Raw genomic sequence first — 21,607 nt, forward strand, 5'->3', positions numbered from 1 at the left:
TTCCAAAGGAACCTTGTAAGGCCGACTTCCTTATGAGCTGACTCCATCCCAGAGCCCTAGTGTTCAGGCCAGAGCCTTGTGCCGTGGTCTTTCTCCCCCGTGACCCCGCAGACCCCCTCATGTCCAGCCCATACCTCGACATCACAATTCCTGATGAGGGGTTCCCTGTTGGAGACCATGCCCCAAGCCGCAATGCCAATGGCCACTATGTTCTCCTCTGAATTCCTGCTGATGGTGTTATCTCTCACTACCTCTCCAATGTACTTCATCAGCCCATAATGGGTGCCTCCAGTGAGAATCCAGGCACCTGTCGACAAGAGAGAAGAACAAACGCTCAGCTGGCTCTGCATAAGTTTCCCATCCTTTGCTCGACCCCTAAAGAAGCCCCACCCGTGAGCGCTAGGATGCGGCATTACTGGCCACACTTTGGAGGGGGCTTGACCTCTGACCGTATAGAAAGGAAGGAGAAGAAGATCTCCAAGTTTCTAAGAGATGCTGTTTTAAAAACAATACGGATTCTGGACCACACTCTAGACCCGCATCATCAGACTCTCTGGGAGGTGGGACCAGGGCACCTGCCTCTTTAACCAGCCTCTCGGGTAGATCTTTTTATGGGTAATGAATGCCTGGCCTGAGCCTTTGAGCAAGTTTGGCAACATCGTCATGGAAAGCGGAGCGGTCTGCTCCCAGAGCCCCCTCAGGGATCCTGGTGATCTTCCTGGCCTGACCCTGGTGCCTACGATTTAACTTCACAATTGCACAGCTTTGCACACTGGTATTTTAAGGTTTTTATTTGATGATTTTTGCAGTGTCAAAGGTGTTGCACAGTTTTGTTTTTGTTTTCAGAATTGAAGTAAATAATACCTACAAAATATTATCTCACATAATAATAGAATCTAAAGTTGGAAATGCCCCTAGGCTAATATGCTACCCACGCAGGAATCCAGCCTGAGGCTGGGTCACCAGCCTCCCCTGATTAGCTCTGGTAATGGAAGCCTCAGGAGTCCCGAAGCAGCCCCCTCCCCCAGCTGTTAGAAAGTCCTTTTGTTCATTTTTGTCTCCATTCTCTAATTTTGCTACAGTCTTCCTGATGAGGAACTAATTTAGTCCTCTCCCACATAAAAGTCCTTCCAATATTTTAAGGTAAATGTGATGTAGTTCTTAGAAGTTTCAGACCCAATTCCTTCAGCCAGCTCTCACTGGAGGTGAACTCCAGACCCCTTGGCAGCCAGCCTCCTTCCTGCAGACAGATTTCAGTTGTCAACATCCCCCTTTCAAACGAGGCAATGGGAGGCACAGTAGCTCTCCACAAGGAGACAAGCAACCTCCCTGCTCTGGCCCTTCACTTCATCTAAGTAGATGTCCCAACCCCGGGGACTTTTGTCTGCTTTGTTCTACTCTATTCCCAGCACCTAAAACAATTCCTGACACATAGCAGGCATTTAAGAAGTATTTGCTGAATGAATTAATTATGTATGTTCAGATCTAGTAGTAAGGAAGTTGAGTTGCTGGGTTCCATAACAAAGTAACTACCTACTGTGTGGTTCCCTCTGACTGGTCAGGAAATTAAGAATAAATGGGAGAGGGGTGCCACAGTTTCTTCTTGACATTAAGGAAAAACGTATCTAAAGCAAGACATGCTTCCTTAGTTCTGTCAACTAATATTCTTAATAAAGAAGTTTTTAAAATGTTAGCCTTAGATAAATTAATAAAATAAAGGTTAGGCTTTGATACATGGAATCTAATCTTGAAATTAGAGTTTTACATTCTAGTTAAACTCAAATGGAAGTAAGGCTGCAAAAACAATTTGCCTATACTCTTCAAAAATGTCCTTGGGCTTCCCTGGTGGCGCAGTGGTTGAGAATCTGCCTGCCAATGCAGGGGACACGGGTTCGAGCCCTGGTCTGGGAAGATCCCACATGCCGTGGAGCAACTGGGCCCGTGAGCCACAATTACTGAGCCTGCGCGTCTGGAGCCTGTGCTCCGCAACGAGAGGCCGCGATGGTGAGAGGCCCGCGCACCGCGATGAAGAGGGGTCCCCACTTGCCGCAACTAGAGAAAGCCCTCGCACAGAAACGAAGACTCAACACAGTCATAAATAAATAAATAAAAGAATGTGAATTTCTTTAAAAAAAAAAAACAAAAAACTTTAAAAAAAAAAAAAATGTCCTGAAAGACTGAAAAAAGCTAAAGAGTAGTTCCAGACGAAAGAAAGGTTTTCAGTTTCCTATGATATGAAAAGCTAAATGGATCGGAATCCAGACGGAGAAAACAAATTTTTTTTCTCTGAAGACATTGTTAGGATAATTAGCAAAACTAAACCAAGGACTGTTTGTTAGATAACAGTGTTGGTCAAGGTTAACTTTCTCAGGGTTGCTAGTTGTATCGGGTTATCTGAGAGAACACCCCTGTCCTTCAGGGAGGCTCACATATTTAGGCACTAAGGGTTATGATACCTGAAATTTACTCTCAGGTGATTTTTCTTTTTTAAATCATAATATGTGGATATTTAGAGAGAGAGAGAAGATTAATACGGGAAAATGTTAACAATTGGTGAGCATAAGTGAAGAGGGTACAGATACTCCTTGTATTATTCTTCCAACTCTCCTGTAGGTCTGACATTTTTCATAATAAAAAGTTAAAAAGAAAAAAATAAGCTGAATATTTCAAATAACAAAGCCATGGTTATTTGTTTTGATCGCCATCAGACAGTTACCTGGTGCTTACAACTTGCCAGGCACTAACACTATTTCCAAAACACACCACTGATCCCAAAATAAAAGAGCAAACGAATGAAACTTTCCTTTTTGATTCGCCACAATACTCTGGGTAAAAGTTCACACGTAAAAATAACAAAATGAAAGTTTTAGATGAAAAGAAACATAAAATTACCCACAAGGAAGTTCCTTGACGCTGATTTTAAAGAGCTACTGTGTCCCCACCCTCCACCTACCCCCTCACCATCGGCCAGAGCTCCCAGTCTGTCCCTTCATTGAAGGATCTTGCTTTTAATTAAGAAAATGATTAATCATACAGTTCTAGAGCATCTGGAGTCTGCGCGTGATGGCAAAGGAGAATCTCGTTCCGTCTCTGAAGACGCTGCGCAGCCTGGATGGACAAACCCGCGGGCGCAAGGTCCCCGCCGCCGCAGGGACGGTCCCGTGGCTGCAGCAGCGACAGCCGCGTGGACGCAACGGGGACCGACGCACCTTTCGACTGCGCGATGTAGATCAGGCGGCTGAAGATCTTGCGCATGCGCGGCTTCAGGGCGAAGTTTTTGGCGCCGCCGGCCACCGAGATGACCAGGTTGGGCGTTTTCAGGTGCCAGTGCTGGGTCAGCAGCTCGTAGAGGGTTTCCGCGTCCGTGTCGCAGGACAGTCGGATATACTGTGGGGAAGAGGGGAAGCATCAGTATCGCAGGTGTTCTCCTGATGGTGGGGCTTAGCCCGGTTTACCTGCCCCTTGGGGAGGGGGAGAGGGGAGCGCCTTGCAGCCGAGGAGCGTCCCCTTGGGGAAGTGGAAGGAAGGCAGTGGAGTGAGGGGCGGGTGTGGGTGCCCCTGCAGGGACCCCCCCCCCCCGCCCCACAAGCCGGCTGGAGAACTTGGGACTTTATCCTAAAGGGAGTGGAGCACGTGTGAGGCGTTCTAAGCAGAGTAGAAGCCGGATGGGATACACATGTTAGAGAGTCCTCCAGCGGTAGTGTTGACTATGGGACAAGACAGGTAGCGAGAGATGCAGGGAGGTGAGATAGTGGTGGCCCGTCCTGGGACAGAGGCCTTGGGAACAGACAGAGTGGACAGAGCCGGGTCACCTTCCAGGGCTGCAACGGCAGGGCCTGGGGAGGTGAGGAGTCAAGGCCCAGCTTCCAGCTGCCTGAGGACGGTTGTGTCACTGGCACGGAGGACACAGGAGGATTTAAGGAGACTGTTAATAATTGCCAACTGAAAACTGGCATTGCCATCTGCCTCTACAAGGATGAAGTCAACAGCCACTGCAGTCGCTGACCTTCAGCACACCCTGAAAGGAGTTCAGGGTGGAGATCAGGAATGAGGCCCTCTGTGCTCTGGGAAAAACTGGCAGAGCAGGCCTTCAGATAGTTAGATATTTTTCGGGAGATTTTATGAGCCCAGATTCTTGCATCTCCTCGTATCTGGAAAAGCACTAAAACCGTTAACGGAGACATCTGCGCCTTGTGACGAGCAAGAAAGCTCTGCCAAAATGTGTGCTTGACTGCACGTCCCCCCTTCACTAAAATCATAGATAACACTGCCCCCGCCCCCTTTGGAGCAGTTCCTCAGAGCCATCTGAGATGCTGTCTCCTGGGCTACAGTCCTCATTTTGCCCCAAATAAAACTTAACTCACAACTCTCATGTTGTGCTTTTTTTTTTTTCATTGGACATAATCATTAAACATCTTTGTAGAATCCTGTGTAAGAGCCTGCAGTGTGATTGTGTAGAGGAAAATGTCACCTTATTCAAGGCCACATTTATTCTCAAGAATGTCACACACCAAACTAAACCAGATGATTCACAAGTGCATTTGTCGGGCCTTTTGTAGCAGTGAGGGCCAGTGTGGATGTCACATGAGCCTGCCCTGTGCCTGGAGAAAGGACCCTCAGTGACAAGCCAGTCATCACCCGTGGAGTGTTGCTATGGCACATAATCTAATCACAGCTTTTGATTTTCACAAGATTTATCTTTTTCTGCAATCATTTTTGGATTGACTACCCATCTCTCCCGCCTCCATGCGTACTATTAGACAATTCAGGGTAACTCAAGGTAGCCCACACCATGTTAGCATATGGATTAGCTAGTTCAAGTAGGAAAGCATTGCTTACCTTCCCTTTCTTCCCCAGAGTCTCAAACTGAATATCCCCAAAAGCATCAGTGGGAAATTCCTTGGTGTGTTTCTTGTAATTCCATTTCTCATTTTGGTTGATCTGGGTGCCTTCTATGTGCTGGCTCTGGGTATAGCCACACTTGCACACATTTTCCCTGAGCGGAAGGATATTGATGGGAAGGAATAGCTTTCATTAAACCTGCTTAAATATTTCATCACATTTCTTAGAATAGACCACACGCGATTAGCTTAAATAAACACAAAAAGAGATTTCACCATCACATCTAATTTTCAGGCTATTTTCATCATCTCAGTTGGTTGTTTAAAAACTATCTTGGTGGGCTTCCCTGGTGGCGCAGTGGTTGAGAATCTGCCTGCTAATGCAGGGGACACGGGTTCGAGCCCTGGTCTGGGAAGATCCCACATGCCGCGGAGCAACTAGGCCCATGAGCCACAACTATTGAGCCTGCGCGTCTGGAGCCTGTGCTCCGCAACAAGAGAGGCCACGATAGTGAGAGGCCTGCGCACCGCGATGAAGAGTGGTCCCCGCTGGCCGCAACTAGAGAAAGCCCTGGCACAGAAACGAAGACCCAACATAACAATCAATCAATCAATCAATCAATCAATCTTTAAAAAAAAACAAAAACAAAAAACTATCTTGGTGTTTTACCCCTGTGACATGGAAGATCCAGGCAATACAATACAATTGTATCTCCGCTGAGAAAGAAGAAAGCATGAACGCAGGGAGAGGTGGGGATAAAAGACAAACAGAGAAGCGTCCTTGAGCCTCCACATGCTCCAGCCATGGTCCTAACAATTCTAGACTCCCAGCCACTTCTCTCTCTCAGGTTCTGCATGGCATTTCTATTTCCTTAGAGTAAATCTCCCCATTTAGGTTACGCTAGCTTGGGTTCCTTGCAACTGAAAGTCTTAATTACTATAAGTATGGAAATTATCTGTATTCAAAAATATATGTCAAAACATTCAATATTTTCTAGAGCTATAAAAATTGAGCTAGAACCTGGATCCAAAGTCACTCCTCCACCAGAAATCTTGCCTCTTTTTCGGAACAGTTGCCTGGGGCAACACTCAGTTTGGCAAAGAAAAAAAAGTCAACCAGAATTGATAACAATTGCCTTAGCCTTTTTTCTAACTAAGCCCGGGGGCACTTCCTGAGCCAAGGCTGCGCCCAGCGGTCTCAGGGTTCTCCTCACTAGGGTCCAAGTTGGCTTCCTCCCCTCTCTCTTTAGCTGTTACTGTCCCACTACCCTTTGGGGTCTGTCCACACCCACCCAAGTTCATTGCAGGATTGGGGAGGGAATTCCCTGCCCCACCTGTCTTTGCTACAACTGAAGACCGACTCTCGAGCCCCTTTCCCTTCCAAGGGTAGGGGTGTGTCTCGGGTGACCTCTGTCTCCATCTTGATGATGGGGCTGGTAGCCCTCCAAGCACCAATTTACATGAACTGGCTTACAAATGGAGAAGAGTCCGGAAGAACGCCAGGAAGGTGTCAGGAGCACAGATACATGGAGGAGGCAAAGGAGTGACAGAGAGGGGAGACGGAGAGGACGGGAGAGCGTCAGGACGCTAGTTCTACCCCTCGGGACAAGTCTGAATCCTTTGGAGCTACACTGTCAATATAGTAGCCACTAGCCGTGTGCGGCAATTTACTTTAAATGTAATTTAATTTAACTTAATTTGAAAATTCAATGCCGTGGTTGCACTAGCCACATTTCAAATGCTCACTAGTCACAAGTGGCTAGTGGCTACCATATGGGACGATGCAGATAAAAAAATATTTCTGGGACTTCCCTGGTGGTGCAGTGGTTAAGAATCCGCCTGCCAACGCAGGCGACAGGGGTTCGAGCCCTGGTCCAGGAAGATCCCACACGCCGTGGAGCAGCTAAGCCCGTGCACCACAATTACTGAGCCTGCACTCTAGAGCCCGCGAGCCACAACTACTGAACCCGCATGCTGCAACTACTGAAGCCCGCATGCCTAGAGCCAATGCTCCGCAACAAGAGAAGCCACCGCAATGAGAAGTCCGCGCACCGCAACAAAGAGTAGCCCCCGCTCGCCGCAACTAGAGAAAGCCCGTGCGCAGCAGCGAAGATCCAATGCAGCCAAAAATAAATTAAATAAATAAAACTTTTTTTAAGTTTTTTTAATTTAAAAAAAGAATATTTCCATCATAGTAATAATAGAAAGTTCCATTACACAGAGCCCGTTACAGCAAAAGTAGTGTTCTTCCTTTTTCTACCTAGAACCCAGCCTGGCCGAGGCAGTGAGAACTGAAGAGAATAAACCCAGATCCAGGGACTTACAGCCTCAGGAGTGCCAGGAGGTGGCCCCTAAGCTGGACAGCAGTGCCTCAGAGGGTACCTGGCAAGAGGAGCCATGGTCTGGCATCACTCCCTAGTGACCACACAAGAAACAGACATCCGAAAGGGTTTAAAGTAGAGAAACATGAGTGGTCTGGGCTTAGCACATGTGAGGCGGCTCTGGGGAGATTTGGGGCAGCCTATGTCAGCTGATGTGACAAGTAGCTGCAGAATTACAGTATCACTATTACTAGTCATTTCCCTTGATTCACTTGTCCGATGAGTAATTCAGATTACGCAGAGCCATCCCCACTGCTGATGGAGAGATGAAAATAATAAATACAAGAAGTTAAAATCTTATAGAGTCTTGACTCTGGTCTATAACCTTGGGTCCCCTCTGACATGGGCACTGGAAGACCCTGAGGTTTTCCTGTCCTCTGCTGGTGTTGTGGAGGGCGGGGACTGCTCACCACATCTCCCTTTATTTGGGGCCAGACTTGAGTGGTAGTCAAGCACCATAAGGTGGGCAGCCATAGGTTTCCCTACCTTGCATCCACTTCTCCTTCTGCTAGTAGGAACACCCTGATTTTCCTTTGAGGAATCATCCTTTCCACACCAGGTCCATGTGGACACAACACCCAAGGCTGGCCAGTCACATATTCCATTGCCCAGTTGCAGGGATTAGAGTGGGTGCCTGAACCCTGCCAGGCCAATAAGAGCCATGAACATGAGCCCAGGACTTTGGGTGGAATTGCTAGGAACAAGGCCCTCTTTCCCCTCACTGGTAAGCTGAAAAGGTGTCAGCCAGAGTTGTGGTGTCCATTTTGCCCCCACTAATAAGGAGCCTGCCCACCCAGAGAAGGACAGAACCACAGGTGGAAAGAGGCAGGGTCTTGGTGACACTGAGCCCTGGATGTGGCTGTCCCATTACAATCACCGCTCACTTAGGCCAATTAGACTGCATATCTGCAGCTGACAAGGTGCTGGCGATTACAGTCGGCCTGAGACGGGATTGTTCTTAGAAGGGGCAGGAGCTGGGCATAAAAGGAATGCACAAGGAGGAGTCAGAAAACTGAGTTCAATCCTTCATCTATCCCCTGCCAGCCGTGTGACCCTGGGTAAAACACTGAGCCCCTCCAGGCCTCACTTGCCTTGTCAGTCAAATGATAACAGCTACCTTGCAGGGCAGTTGTAGAATTAGTAGTCAAGTACATGAGTCCCCACGACATAGCCAATGCCCAATAAATATTTGTTGAATGAGTGAACGAATCCAAACAGTGCTTTCTACCAGTCAAACAAATAGATTAACAGCAAAATCTTTCAGGGAAACATGTGGGGAATAAATAGCTGACTCACAGAGTTTATACTCTGTCAAAATGACTCATAATGACTAAGTTTATACCAATGACAAAATAGAGATCTCTTAGTTTTTCCACTGTTCGCTTTCTAATTCGTACAAAGTAGGAAAACACATTGATTGAGAACTTTCTGCGGCAGGAATTTTACGTATCGTCCCACTGCACCCTTACTACAACCCAGGAGGTGTACCTTGCCAGCGGTTTAGGATAAGAGGATTCAGTTCAGAAAAGAGAATAATTGGTTCAAGTTCATGCAGTGAGCAGGCAGCTGGGCCAAGGTTGGACCCAACGCTGATTCTAAGGCTCCTGCTCCTATTGCCTTCCTCTGTGCACTGCCTCCATTCAACAGAGTCAGTGCTTTCTTTGCAAACTACAGCAGCAACTAAACAACAAGGTCGTACCGCATGGCACCAGGAACTATAGTCAATATCCTACGGTAAACCATAATGGAAAAGAATATTTTGAAAAGAAGGTATCTATGTTCGTAACTGAATCACTTTGCTGAAATTAACACAACTTTGTAAATCAACTACACTTCAATTTAAAAATATTAACAGCTAGACTCTCTCCTATCACCAGTGAGCAAAAGAGAGGGGGCAGAGAGGAAAAAGATGAGAGGGAGGGAGGACTAACATCACTTCGTTAGATCCCAGGGCACTTTCTGTGGGAAACACCAGAGGTCAGTCCACATATCACTGGCCCACTAGGTAGCATTCGCTGAGGACCTCCTGTGGGCAGAGCTACTGGAGGTGCTCCCCAAGGCTTTTGTGACTCAGCCTCGATGTTTCAAAACACACGAGATTCAGAGAAGATGAACACCCGATCAGATGGGAAGGGCCACAGTCAACAGCCTGACAGAGGAGCCAGTCAGATTGCCACGTGTGCGCATGTCTGGGGTCTCCTGCCAACCGCTATGAAACAACAAGGTTCACTGCCATGGCCACTCCGGTGGGCTCCCAGGCTCGTGGGAATATTAAAGAGTGACAGCCTGTCTTGGAGCCTTTACCCTACTGACAAAGCTTAAAATATGAAATGAAATGATACCTCTCCAGGGACAAGCTGCTTGCCAAATTCTTCCTGTTCATACACCGTTTCTGAGAATTGCAGATGCAAACAACTTGAAAAATGAACTAGTGAGCAATTTGTTTGTCAGTTGTCATGGCTGTCAATAATTTATTTTTGAACATGGTAGCAAAAAACGGAGGCAAAATAGTTGCTTACGTGGCCTTGGAATCTTTGGTAAAGAAGACACATTCCCGTTTCTTAATATTTGCTTGAATGAAATTCACCAAGTCCTTTGGAGAAAGAACATTGGAACAACACGTCACTAATCTGTTCTCACCCCCTGCTGCTCTTCATGAATGACTTAAACCTACTTCAAAGGTTTTAAGGATTCACCACACATCCATAGCAACCAGCATCCATTCATGCTTTTAGAGTACACAAAGTTTGTAAAAAGAGGCATACGTTTACATTTTTATAACTAAATGCAAATTTTTCTAAAAGTTACTTGGCATCATCTTGTAACAAATGTCATTATATACATACAAAGTATGTTTTTCTGACTCTAAGGCAACTGCGGGAATATAAGCATACATTGATAGTTTAGCATAAATAATGTTTTATTGCAGATTCTAGTTCCTCTTACACTTGCTTTTTAAAAGAAGATATATTCCAAATGCTCCTTCCAGAGTTGCATCTGTCCCCCCATGGGCAAGGTGGTAAGGCATATCCAGGACCTAATTCTGACAAACAATAGAACGCTTCCCTTTAGTTGGCAGAAACAAACCCCTTGGAGACAGCTGAAGAATACTTCGAAAATATTTACACTCCTCAAAGTGGGAGAAGATATTTGCAACATATATCAATCCTCATAAGATTGGTAAATAGAATATATAAAAGACTGTAAGTCCCTAAGAATAAGACAGACAACCTCATGGGAAAAAGGCAAAAGACATGAGCAGGCATTAAATAAAAGAGGACACACAGATGTGTGAAAAGGAGCTCAACCTTGTCAGTAATGAGGCAAATGTGAAGTGAAACCACAATGACATCCCATTACACACCCACCAGGCTGGAAAAATTGAGAAGCCATTGGCACCAAATGCCAGTGAAGAGCCAGCCAGGGGGCCTCAGCCCACTATGGGCGGTGAGTGAATTGGCTCGACCACTCTGGGAAACTGTCCACCACTGTCCCCTAGAGATAGTCCCTGTGTCCCGTGAATGACCTGCAAGCTCAGATGCCTGGCACCACGCTGCCAGCTTTAGGGGTTTGTCTTTTTCCGTGGAGGTGGGGCTGGCAGCCCAAACCCACTTCCCTCAGGTCACCGGGTGCCAGCAGTTCTCAGACAATGTCATGTGGGTTTGCCCCCCGGCTTTGCACCAAAGCCAGGCCTGACTCCTCACCCCCCCACAATGAGGTCACCACGAAAAGTGAGGCGGCAGTCCCTCTCCTGGAAGAAGGTCCACCACGCCTTCAGCAGTCTCCCCCTTTGCTAGCCCCTACCACCACCAACGTACGTCCTGAGACATCAGAGCATGGGGACCACGTGCCCCAAATTTCCCCCAGAAGTCCTGTGTCTTAACCCCAGTTCCCATGAGGGAAAGATGTTCACCTTTACCCATCGGCCTCAAGCCGAAGAACCTTCTCCAGAGAGAACATCCCACATCCAGGAAGGTTCAGAATGGCCCTGCTCCTAATAGCAAAACCCGAAACCCAAATGTTCACCCCGCTTAGGCGGGACAAACTTGCACAGGATGGGGCGTGGCCCAGCAGGAGTGAATCATGACACCTGGCAACACAGAGGGACCACAAACACAGGATGGTGAGCAAGAAATGAATTCACAAAGGAATACTTATTGTGTAATTCCACAAATATCAAAACAGACAAAACAAAGCCACGTATTGTTTACGGGCATATATTCAAATCATAAGCTTATAAATAAAAGCAGGACCAGGGAACACAAAATTCAGGATAGCTGTCGCCTTCGGCATGGAGGGCACGTGGGGGACTCCTGAAAAGGGCTGATGGTGGGTGCAAGCATGTTCATTTTATTATTCTTCCTTAGGCTGGGAATTTACATTTGCATGTTCTTTTCTACAAATAATAAAAATGTAGAGAGCTAAAATAAATCCTACACTCATCTGAACGCGAAGAATTTTGAAAACCTGTGATGCCCTTTCTTCCTCAGAATATCTTCTAGCTCTTCACTAATTTTAAGTCTACTTAACACAGATGAAGAAAACTCAACAGTATAAGCTTATATGTATAAGCTTGTGAAATCGATGATGGTGGAGGAGGGGTGGTGATAAAAACTGCCTTGTTGCTGAAAGTTGCCTCTGGGGACTTCCCTGGCGGTCCAGTGGTTAAGACTCACGCTTCCACTGCAGGGGGCATGGGTTCGATCTCTGGTCGGGGAACTAAGATCCCACATGCCATGAGGCGTGGCCAAAAAAAATTTTTTTTAATTAAAAAATAAAGGCCTTAAAAAAAAAAAAGTTCCCTCTGAAAAATGTACTTTGCAAAGGTGTAATTATTCTCAGGGGCAAACAGGACCCCCTTCCCCCTGCCATAACTGGGATGTACTTGGGTGATCTCAGAAATTCTACCCACAGGGCAGCTGGCATCTCTGAGGGGAGCAGGAAATCCATCCAGAAATCCCATGGGAGCCCAAAGGAGCAGGGCAAGGGAGAGCCAGCCTTTGTCTCCCAGAGGCACCCACACCTGCGTCCAAGTGTGATCCGGAAAGGCCTTTTCTGCCCTCCCAGAGGTCTGTCACTGCTGGAGGCTGGAGGAGGGGGCATTGGAGAGGCCACCAGCGCCCTCTGCCCACTGTGTAATTCTCACCGGACGAGGGTCAAGGTGACGGCAGGTGCAAAATCTAAGGAGGCGCAGGGTGTTGGGAGTGGCAAGTGCACGGGCGCCCCCGAGAACCCCACCCAGCAGATCAAAATACTGACATGCCCAGCACCCCAGAAGCCCCCGCCCAGTCCCTCCTCCTTCCTTTTTCCAAAGTTAGCCACCGCCCCGACTTTTAACACTCTAGTCGGCGGAAGCTTGGTACCAGACGGGAACGTTGTCTTTATTTCCTGACAAATGAGAGTATTCGCTAGGACGTGAGAGTGAACAGAAAGCCTGCGGGAACCACTCGAGGTGGCTGGGGGATGGAAGAGGCAGCGCAGCACAGCGGGAAGCCTTCTGCCAGGCCCACCACCCTGAGTCCGCTCGCCCCTAAGCAACAGCTCAGTGTGTCTCTATGTCCTGAAGGCAGCATGGACACGGGCTTGGAAGGAGGAGAGACAGGTGCCACGGAGAACAGCTAGAAGCTACGGCAAGAACAAATGCAGACCCAGAATGAGCCCCTGGCCACAGAGTTGAAGAAAAGGACTTCGAGAATCACTTCCAGGACGAGGCAAGATGGCAGAAGAGTAAGACGCGGAGATCACCTTCCTTCCCACAGATACAGTAGAAATACATCTACACGTGGAACTGCTCCTACAGAACACCCACTGAATGCTGGCAGAAGACGTCAGACCTTCCAAAAGGCAAGAAAATCCCCACGTACTTGGGTAGGGCAAAAGAAAAAAGAAATAACAGAGACAAAAGAATAGGGACGGGACCTGCACCAGTGGGAGGGAGCCGTGAAGGAGGAAAGGTTTCCACACACTAGGAGCCCCTTCACTGGCGGAGATGGGGGGTGACGGAGGGGGGAGCTTCGGAGCCACGGAGGAGAGCACAGCCACAGGGGTGCGGAGGGCAAAGCGGAGAGATTCCCGCACGGAGGATTGGGGCCGACCAGCACTCACCAGCCCGAGAGGCTTGTCTGCTCACCCGCCGGGGCGGGCGGGGCTGGGACCTGAGGCTCGGGCTTTGGTCGGATCACAGGGAGAGGACTGGGGTTGGCGGCGTGAACACAGCCTGAAGGGGGCTAGTGCGCCACAGCTAGCCGGGAGGGAGTCCGGGAAAAAGTCTGCAGCTGCCGAAGAGGCAAGAGACTTTTTCTTGCCTCTTTGTTTCGCGGCGCGCAAGGAGAGGGGATTCAGAGCGCCGCCTAAACGAACTCCAGAGACGGGCGCGAGCCGCGGCTATCAGCGCGGACCCCAGAGGCGGGCAGGAGATGCTAAGGCTGCTGCTGCCGCCACCAAGAAGCCTGTGTGCGAGCACAGGTCACTCTCCACACCGCCCCTCCCGGGAGCCTGTGCAGCCCGCCACCGCCAGGGTCCAGTGATCCGGGGACAACTTCCCCGGGAGAACGCACTGTGCGCCTCAGGCTGGTGCAACGTCACGCCGGCCTCGGCCGCCACAGGCTTGCCCCGCCTCCTCTGTACCGCTCCCTCCCCCGGCCTGAGTGAGCCAGAGCCCCCGAAGCAGCTGCTCCTTTAACCCCATTCTGTCTGGGCGGGGAACAGACGCCCTCAGGCGACCTACACGCAGAGGCGGGTCCAGATCCAAAGCTGAACCCCCGGAGCTGTATGAGCAAAGAAGAGAAAGGGAAATCTCTCCCAGCAGCCTCAGAAGCAGCAGATTAAAGCTCCACAAACAACTTGATGAGCCTGCATCTGTTGAATACCTGAATAGACAACGAATCATCCCAAATTCAGGAGGTGGACTTTGGGAGCAGGATATATTAATTTTTCCCCTTTTCCTTTTTTTGTGAGTGTATATGTGTATGCTTCTGGGTGAGATTTTGTCTGTATACCTTTGCTTTCACCATTAGTCCTAGGGTTAGGTCCGTCCGTTTTTTTGGGGGTTTTTTGGTTTTTTTTTTTTTTTTTATCTTTTTTTTACTCAAAAAAATTTTTTTCCAATAAATGTTTTCTTAATAATTTTTTCCTTATTTTCTATTTTTAGAAATTAAAAAAATTTTTTTAATAAGTTGTTCATATTTTTTATTTTAAAAAATTAAAAATTTTTTTCTTAATAAATTTTTTCTTAATTTTTTTCTTATTTTTTATTATAAAAAATTAATAAATCTATTTTTAAAAATTAAAAAAAATTTTCTTAATAAATTTATTCTTAATTTTTTTCTTATTTTTTATTATAATAGTTTTATTTTATTTTATTTTATCCTCTTTTTTTCTTTCTTTCTATTTTTTTCTCCCTTTTATTCTGAGCTGTGTGGATGAAGGGCTCTTGGTGCTCCAGCCAGGCATCAGGGCTGTGCCTCTGAGGTGGTAGAGCCAACTTCAGAACACTGGTCCACAAAAGACCTTCCAGCTCCACGTAATACCAAACGGCGAAAATCTCTCAGAGATCTCCATCTCAACATCAAGACCCAGCTTCACTCAACGACCAGCAAGCTACAGTGCTGAACACCCTATGCCAAACAACTAGCAAGACAGGAACACAGCCCCATCCATTAGCAGAGAGGCTGCCTAAAATCATAATAAGGCCACAGACACCCCAAAACACACCACCAGACGTGGACGTGCCCACCAGAAAGACAAGATCCAACCTCATCCACCAGAACACAGGCACTAGTCCCCTCCACCAGGAAGCCTACACAACCCACTGAACGAACCTTAGCCACTGGGGACAGATACCAAAAACAACGGGAACTACGAACCTGCAGCCTGTGAAAAGGAGACCCCAAACACAGTAAGATAAGCAAAATGAGATGACAGAAAAACACACAGCAGGTGAAGGAGCAGGGTCAAAACACACCAGACCTAACAAATGAAGAGGAAATAGGCAGTCTACCTGAAAAAGAATTCAGAATAATGATAGTAAAGATGATCCAAAATCTTGGAAATAGAATAGACGAAATGCAAGAAACATTTAACAAGGACGTAGAAGAACTAAAGAGGAACCAAGCCATGATGAAAAACACAATAAATGAAATTAAAAATACTCTAGACGGGATCAATAGCAGAATAACTGAGGCAAAAGAACGGATAAGTGACCTGGAAGATAAAATAGTGGAAATAACTACTGCAGAGCAGAATAAAGAAAAAAGAATGAAAAGAACTGAGGACAGTCTCAGAGACCTCTGGGACAACATTAAATGCACCAACATTCGAATTATAGGGGTCCCAGAAGAAGAAGAGAAAAAGAAAGGGACTGAGAAAATATTTGAAGAGATTATAGTTGAAAACTTCCCTAATATGGGAAAGGAAATAGTTAATCAAGTCCTGGAAGCACAGAGAGTCCCATACAGGATAAATCCAAGGAGAAACACGCCAAGACACATATTAATCAAACTATCAAAAATTAAATATAAAGAAAACATATTAAAAGCAGCAAGGGAAAAGCAACAAATAACACACAAGGGAATCCCCATAAGGTTAACAGCTGATCTTTCAGCAGAAACTCTGCAAGCCAGAAGGGAGTGGCAGGATATACTTAAAGTGATGAAGGAGAAAAACCTACAACCAAGGTTACTCTACCCAGCAAGGATCTCATTCAGATTCAACAGAGAAATTAAAACCTTTACAGACAAGCAAAAGCTGAGAGACTTCAGCACCACCAAACCAGCTTTACAACAAATGCTAAAGGAACTTCTCTAGGCAAGAAACACAAGAGAAGGAAAACACCTACAATAACAAACACAAAATATTTAAGAAAATGGGAATAGGAACATACATATCGATAATTACCTTAAATGTAAATGGATTAAATGCTCCCACCAAAAGACACAGGCTGGCTGAATGGATACAAAAACAAGACCCATATATATGCTGTCTACAAGAGACCCACTTCAGACCTACAGACACATACAGACTGAAAGTGAGGGGATGGAAAAAGATATTCCATGCAAATGGAAATCAAAAGAAAGCTGGAGTAACAATTCTCATATCAGACAAAATAGACTTTAAAATAAAGACTATTACAAGAGACAAAGAAGGACACTATATAATGATCAAGGGATTGATCCAAGAGGAAGGTATAACAATTGTAAATATTTATGCACCCAACATAGGAGCACCTCAATACATAAGGCAAATACTAACAGCCATAAAAGGGGAAATCGACAGTAACACAATCATAGTACGGGACTTTAACACCCCACTTTCACCAATGGACAGATCATCCAAAATGAAAATAGATAAGGAAACACAAGCTTTAAATGATACATTAAACAAGATGGACTTAATTGATATTTATAGGACATTCCACCCAAAAACAACAGAATACACATTTTTCTCAAGTGCTCATAGAACATTCTCCAGGATCGATCATATCTTGGGTCACAAATCAAGCCTTGGTAAATTTAAGAAAATTGAAATCGTATCAAGTATCTTTTCTGACCACAACGCTATGAGACTAGATATTAATTACAGGAAAAGATCTGTAAAAAATACAAACACATGGAGGCTACACAATACACTACTTAATAACGAAGTGATCACTGAAGAAATCAAAGGGGAAATCAAAAAATACCTAGAAACAAATGACAATGGAGACACGACGACCCAAAACCTATGGGATGCAGCAAAAGCAGCGCTAAGAGGGAAGTTTATAGCAATACAAGCCTACATCAAGAAACAGGAAACATCTCGAATAAACACCCTAACCTTGCACCTAAAGCAATTAGAGAAAGAAGAGCAAAAAAACCCCAACGCTAGCAGAAGGAAAGAAATCATAAAGATCAGATCAGAAATAAATGAAAAAGAAATGAAGGAAACAATAGCAAAAATCAATGAAACTAAAAGCTGGTTCTTCGAGAAGATAAACAAGATTGATAAACCATTAGCCAGACTTATCAAGAGAAAAAGGGAGAAGACTCAAATCAATAGAATTAGAAATGAAAAAGGAGAAGTAACCACTGACACTGCAGAAATACAAACGATCATGAGAGATTACTACAAGCAACTCTATGCCAATAAAATGGACAACCTGGAAGAAATGGACAGATTCTTAGAAATGCACAAACTGCCGAGACTGAACCAGGAAGAAATAGAAAATATGAACAGACCAATCACAAGCACTGAAATTGAAACTGTGATTAAAAATCTTCCAACAAAGAAAAGCCCAGGACCAGATGGCTTCACAGGCGAATTCTATCAAACATTTAGAGAAGAGCTAACACCTATCCTTCTCAAACTCTTCCAAAATATTGCAGAGGGAGGAACACTCCCCAACTCATTCTACGAGGCCACCATCACCCTGATACCAAAACCAGACAAAGATGTCACAAAGAAAGAAAACTACAGGCCAATATCACTGATGAACATAGATGCAAAAATCCTCAACAAAATACTAGCAAACAGAATCCAACAGCACATTAAAAGGATTATACACCATGATCAAGTGGGGTTTATTCCAGGAATGCAAGGATTCTTCAATATACGCAAATCAATCAACGTGATACATCATATTAACAAATTGAAGGAGAAAAACCATATGATCATCTCAATAGATGCAGAGAAAGCTTTCGACAAAATTCAACACCCATTTATGATAAAAGCCCTGCAGAAAGTAGGCACAGAGGGAACTTTCCTCAACATAATAAAGGCCATATATGACAAACCCACAGCCAACATTGTCCTCAATGGTGAAAAACTGAAACCATTCCCACTAAGATCAGGAACAAGACAAGGTTGCCCACTCTCACCACTATTATTCAACATAGTTTTGGAAGTGTTAGCCACAGCAATCAGAGAAGAAAAAGAAATAAAAGGAATCCAAATCGGAAAAGAAGAAGTAAAGCTGTCACTGTTTGCAGATGACATGATACTATACATAGAGAATCCTAAAGATGCTACCAGAAAACTACTAGAGCTAATCAATGAATTTGGTAAAGTAGCAGGATACAAAATTAATGCACAGAAATCTCTTGCATTCCTATACACTAATGATGAAAAATCTGAAAGTGAAATTAAGAAAACACTCCCGTTTACCACTGCAACAAAAAGAATAAAATATCTAGGAATAAACCTACCTAAGGAGACAAAAGACCTGTATGCAGAAAATTATAGGACACTGATGAAAGAAATTAAAGATGATACAAATAGATGGAGAGATATACCATGTTCTTGGATTGGAAGAATCAACATTGTGAAAATGACTATACTACCCAAAGCAATCTACAGATTCAATGCAATCCCTATCAAACTACCACTGGCATTTTTCACAGAACTAGAACAAAAAATTTCACAATTTGTATGGAGACACAAAAGACCCCGAATAGCCAAAGCAATCTTGAGAACGAAAAATGGAGCTGGAGGAATCAGGCTCCCTGACCTCAGACTATATTACAAAGCTACAGTAATCAAGACAGTTTGGTACTGGCACAAAAACAGAAATATAGATCAATGGAACAGGATAGAAAGCCCAGAGATAAACCCACACACATATGGTCACCTTATCTTTGATAAAGGAGGCAAGCATATACAGTGGAGAAAAGACAGCCTCTTCAATAAGTGGTGCTGGGAAAATTGGACAGGTACATGTAAAAGTATGAAATTAGAACACTCCCTGACACCATACACAAAAATAAACTCAAAATGGATTAAAGACCTAAGTGTAAGGCCAGACACTATCAAACTCTTAGAGGAAAACATAGGCAGAACACTCTATGACATAAATCACAGCAAGATCCTTTTTGACCCAGCCCCTAGAGAAATGGAAATAAAAACACAAATAAACAAATGGGACCTAATGAAACTTAAAAGCTTTTGCTCAGCAAAGGAAATCATAAACAAGATGAAGAAACAACCCTCAGAATGGGAGAAAGTATTTGCACACAAAGCAACTGAAAAAGGATTAATCTCCAAGATTTACAAGCAGCTCATGCAGCTCAATAACAAAAAAACAAACAACCCAATCCAAAAATGGGCAGAAGACCTAAATAGACATTTCTCCAAAGAGGATATACAGATGGCCAACAGACACATGAAAGAATGCTCAGCATCATTAATCATTAGAGAAATGCAAATCAAAACTACAATGAGGTATCATCTCACACCGGTCAGAATGGCCATCATCAAAAAATCTAGAAACAATAAATGCTGGAGAGGGTGTGGAGAAAAGGGAACCCTCTTGCACTGTTGGTGGGAATGTAAATTGATACAGCCACTATGGAGAACAGTATGGCGGTTCCTTAAAAAACTAAAAATAGAACTACCATATGACCCAGCAATCCCACTACTGGGCATATACCCTGAGAAAACCATAATTCAAAAAGAGTCATGTACCAAAATGTTCATTGCAGCTCTATTTACAATAGCCAGGACATGGAAGCAACCTAAGTGTCCATCATCGGATGAATGGATAAAGAAGATGTGGCACATATATACAATGGAATATTACTCAGCCATAAAAAGAAACGAAATGGAGGTATTTGTAATGAGGTGGATGGAGTTAGAGTCTGTCATACAGAGTGAAGTAAGTCAGAAAGAGAAAAACAAATACAGTATGCTAACACATATATATGGAATCTAAGGGAAAAAAAAAAAAAGGTCATGAAGAACCTAGTGGCAAGACGGGAATAAAGACACAGACCTACTAGAGAATGGACTTGAGGATATGGGGAGGGGGAGGGGTGAGATGTGACAGGGTGAGAGAGTGTCACGGACATATATACACTACCAAATGTAAAAGAGATAGCTAGTGGGAAGCAGCCGCATAGCACAGGGAGATCAGCTCGGTGCTTTGTGACCACCTAGAGGGGTGGGATAGGGAGGGTGGGAGGGAGGGAGATGCAAGAGGGAAGACATATGGGAACATATGTATATGTATAACTGATTCACTTTGTTATAAAGCAGAAACTAACACACCATTGTAAAGCAATTATACTCCACTAAAGATGTTTAAAAAAAAACAAAAAGGGCTTCCCTGGTGGCGCAGTGGTTGAGAATCTGCCTGCCAATGCAGGGGACACGGGTTCGCGCCCTGGTCTGGGAAGATCCCACATGCCGCGGAGCAACTGGGCCTGTGAGCCACAGTTACTGAGCCTGCGCGTCTGGAGCCTGTGCTCCGCAGCAAGAGAGGCTGCGATCGTGAGAGGCCCGTGCACCGCGATGAAGAGTGGCCCCCGCTCACCGCAACTGGAGAAGCCCTCGCACAGAAACGAAGACCCAACACAGCCAAAAATAAATAAATAAATAAAATACTAAAACAAAAAAAAAAAAGAATCACTTCCAAGGTGAACCCACAGGGATGGAAGCAAGAACACCAAGCATTAAATAGTAAAAAGAATATTAAAAGTGCAGTATTTAGGATTTCATAAAAGTCAGTTAACAAGTGCATTCTTGAATGGATAAACAACAAGGTCCTACTGTACAGCACAGGGAACTATATCCAGTCTCCTGTAATAAACCGTAATGGAAAAGCATATGAAAAAGCAGGTATATATAAGTGTAACTGAATCACTTTGCTCTACAGCAGAAATTAACACTGCTATTTTTTTAAAAAGGCCAAAAACAAGTGCATTCTTTAGCAACTTAAGGTTACAGCCACAACCTTCAAAACAGGAATGTTTGAAAAACTACACAGAAAAGAAAATGCCTCTACGTTAGACAAAAATAATCCACAGAACGAAATGCCATACGTTGAGATATGATCTTTTTAAAGAAGGAGTATTGGTCCCCAAAGAATCCTAGTTGCAAAGTGATGCTTTCTGACATAACAGCGGGTTGGGGGGCGAGGCTGAACTCACGCTCTCGCTGTAGGACACGTCTGTGCTGCGAGACGTGCTGGAGTACAGGGTCCGGGTGCTGTCCGGCGTGCCGTTCCCTCTTTTCCTCATGCTGAGCCGGGCGCCCTTGAAGGACATCGGTTCTCCTGTGGAGAAAGGGGAGGGAGGGTAAGATGGGGTCACAAACGGTGGACGGGCTTCCCTGAAAGCTTTACCGCGAGGCCCTCCCCTCCCCCTCTCGCTGTCCGCCATGCCCCAGCCCCGTCCCGCCCCCCACCCCCAAAGGACACTGGTCCCCCTGCCCCTGCTCTCCTTGCTTCATTCCTCCTCGTCCTCCAGGACCCAGCTTGAGTTCAGTCCTTCCATACCCCTTCCCTGGCCGCTCCCGTCTGGGCAGGGCCCTCCTGGGTGCCCCCTCTCCTATGGGAGGTGGGATCCCGCATCCCAGACCACCACGCATAGGAGGTGCACCATAGCTCCTTCCAAGTTAATGGATTTGTAGTGAAGG

At 45.4% G+C, this 21,607-nt stretch overlaps 1 protein-coding gene across 1 annotated transcript in view; it reads right to left on the reverse strand.

Moving 5' to 3' along the window:
• TRPM8 (transient receptor potential cation channel subfamily M member 8) overlaps window positions 1–21,237 on the reverse strand; it is an 87,688-nt gene extending 66,451 nt beyond the window's left edge. Inside the window, exons 1-5 of the mRNA XM_068543723.1 lie at window positions 21,121–21,237; window positions 9,742–9,815; window positions 4,840–4,996; window positions 3,210–3,387; window positions 135–307 (exon numbers count right to left, since the gene is read on the reverse strand). Coding sequence (XP_068399824.1) covers window positions 135–307; window positions 3,210–3,387; window positions 4,840–4,996; window positions 9,742–9,815; window positions 21,121–21,237 — 699 coding nt within the window. The remainder of the gene's footprint in view (window positions 1–134; window positions 308–3,209; window positions 3,388–4,839; window positions 4,997–9,741; window positions 9,816–21,120) is intronic.
• Window positions 21,238–21,607: the final 370 nt, after the last annotated feature.

Source organism: Eschrichtius robustus, chromosome 5 (genome assembly GCF_028021215.1).
Source record: "Eschrichtius robustus isolate mEscRob2 chromosome 5, mEscRob2.pri, whole genome shotgun sequence".
Taxonomy (NCBI): domain Eukaryota; kingdom Metazoa; phylum Chordata; class Mammalia; order Artiodactyla; family Eschrichtiidae; genus Eschrichtius; species Eschrichtius robustus.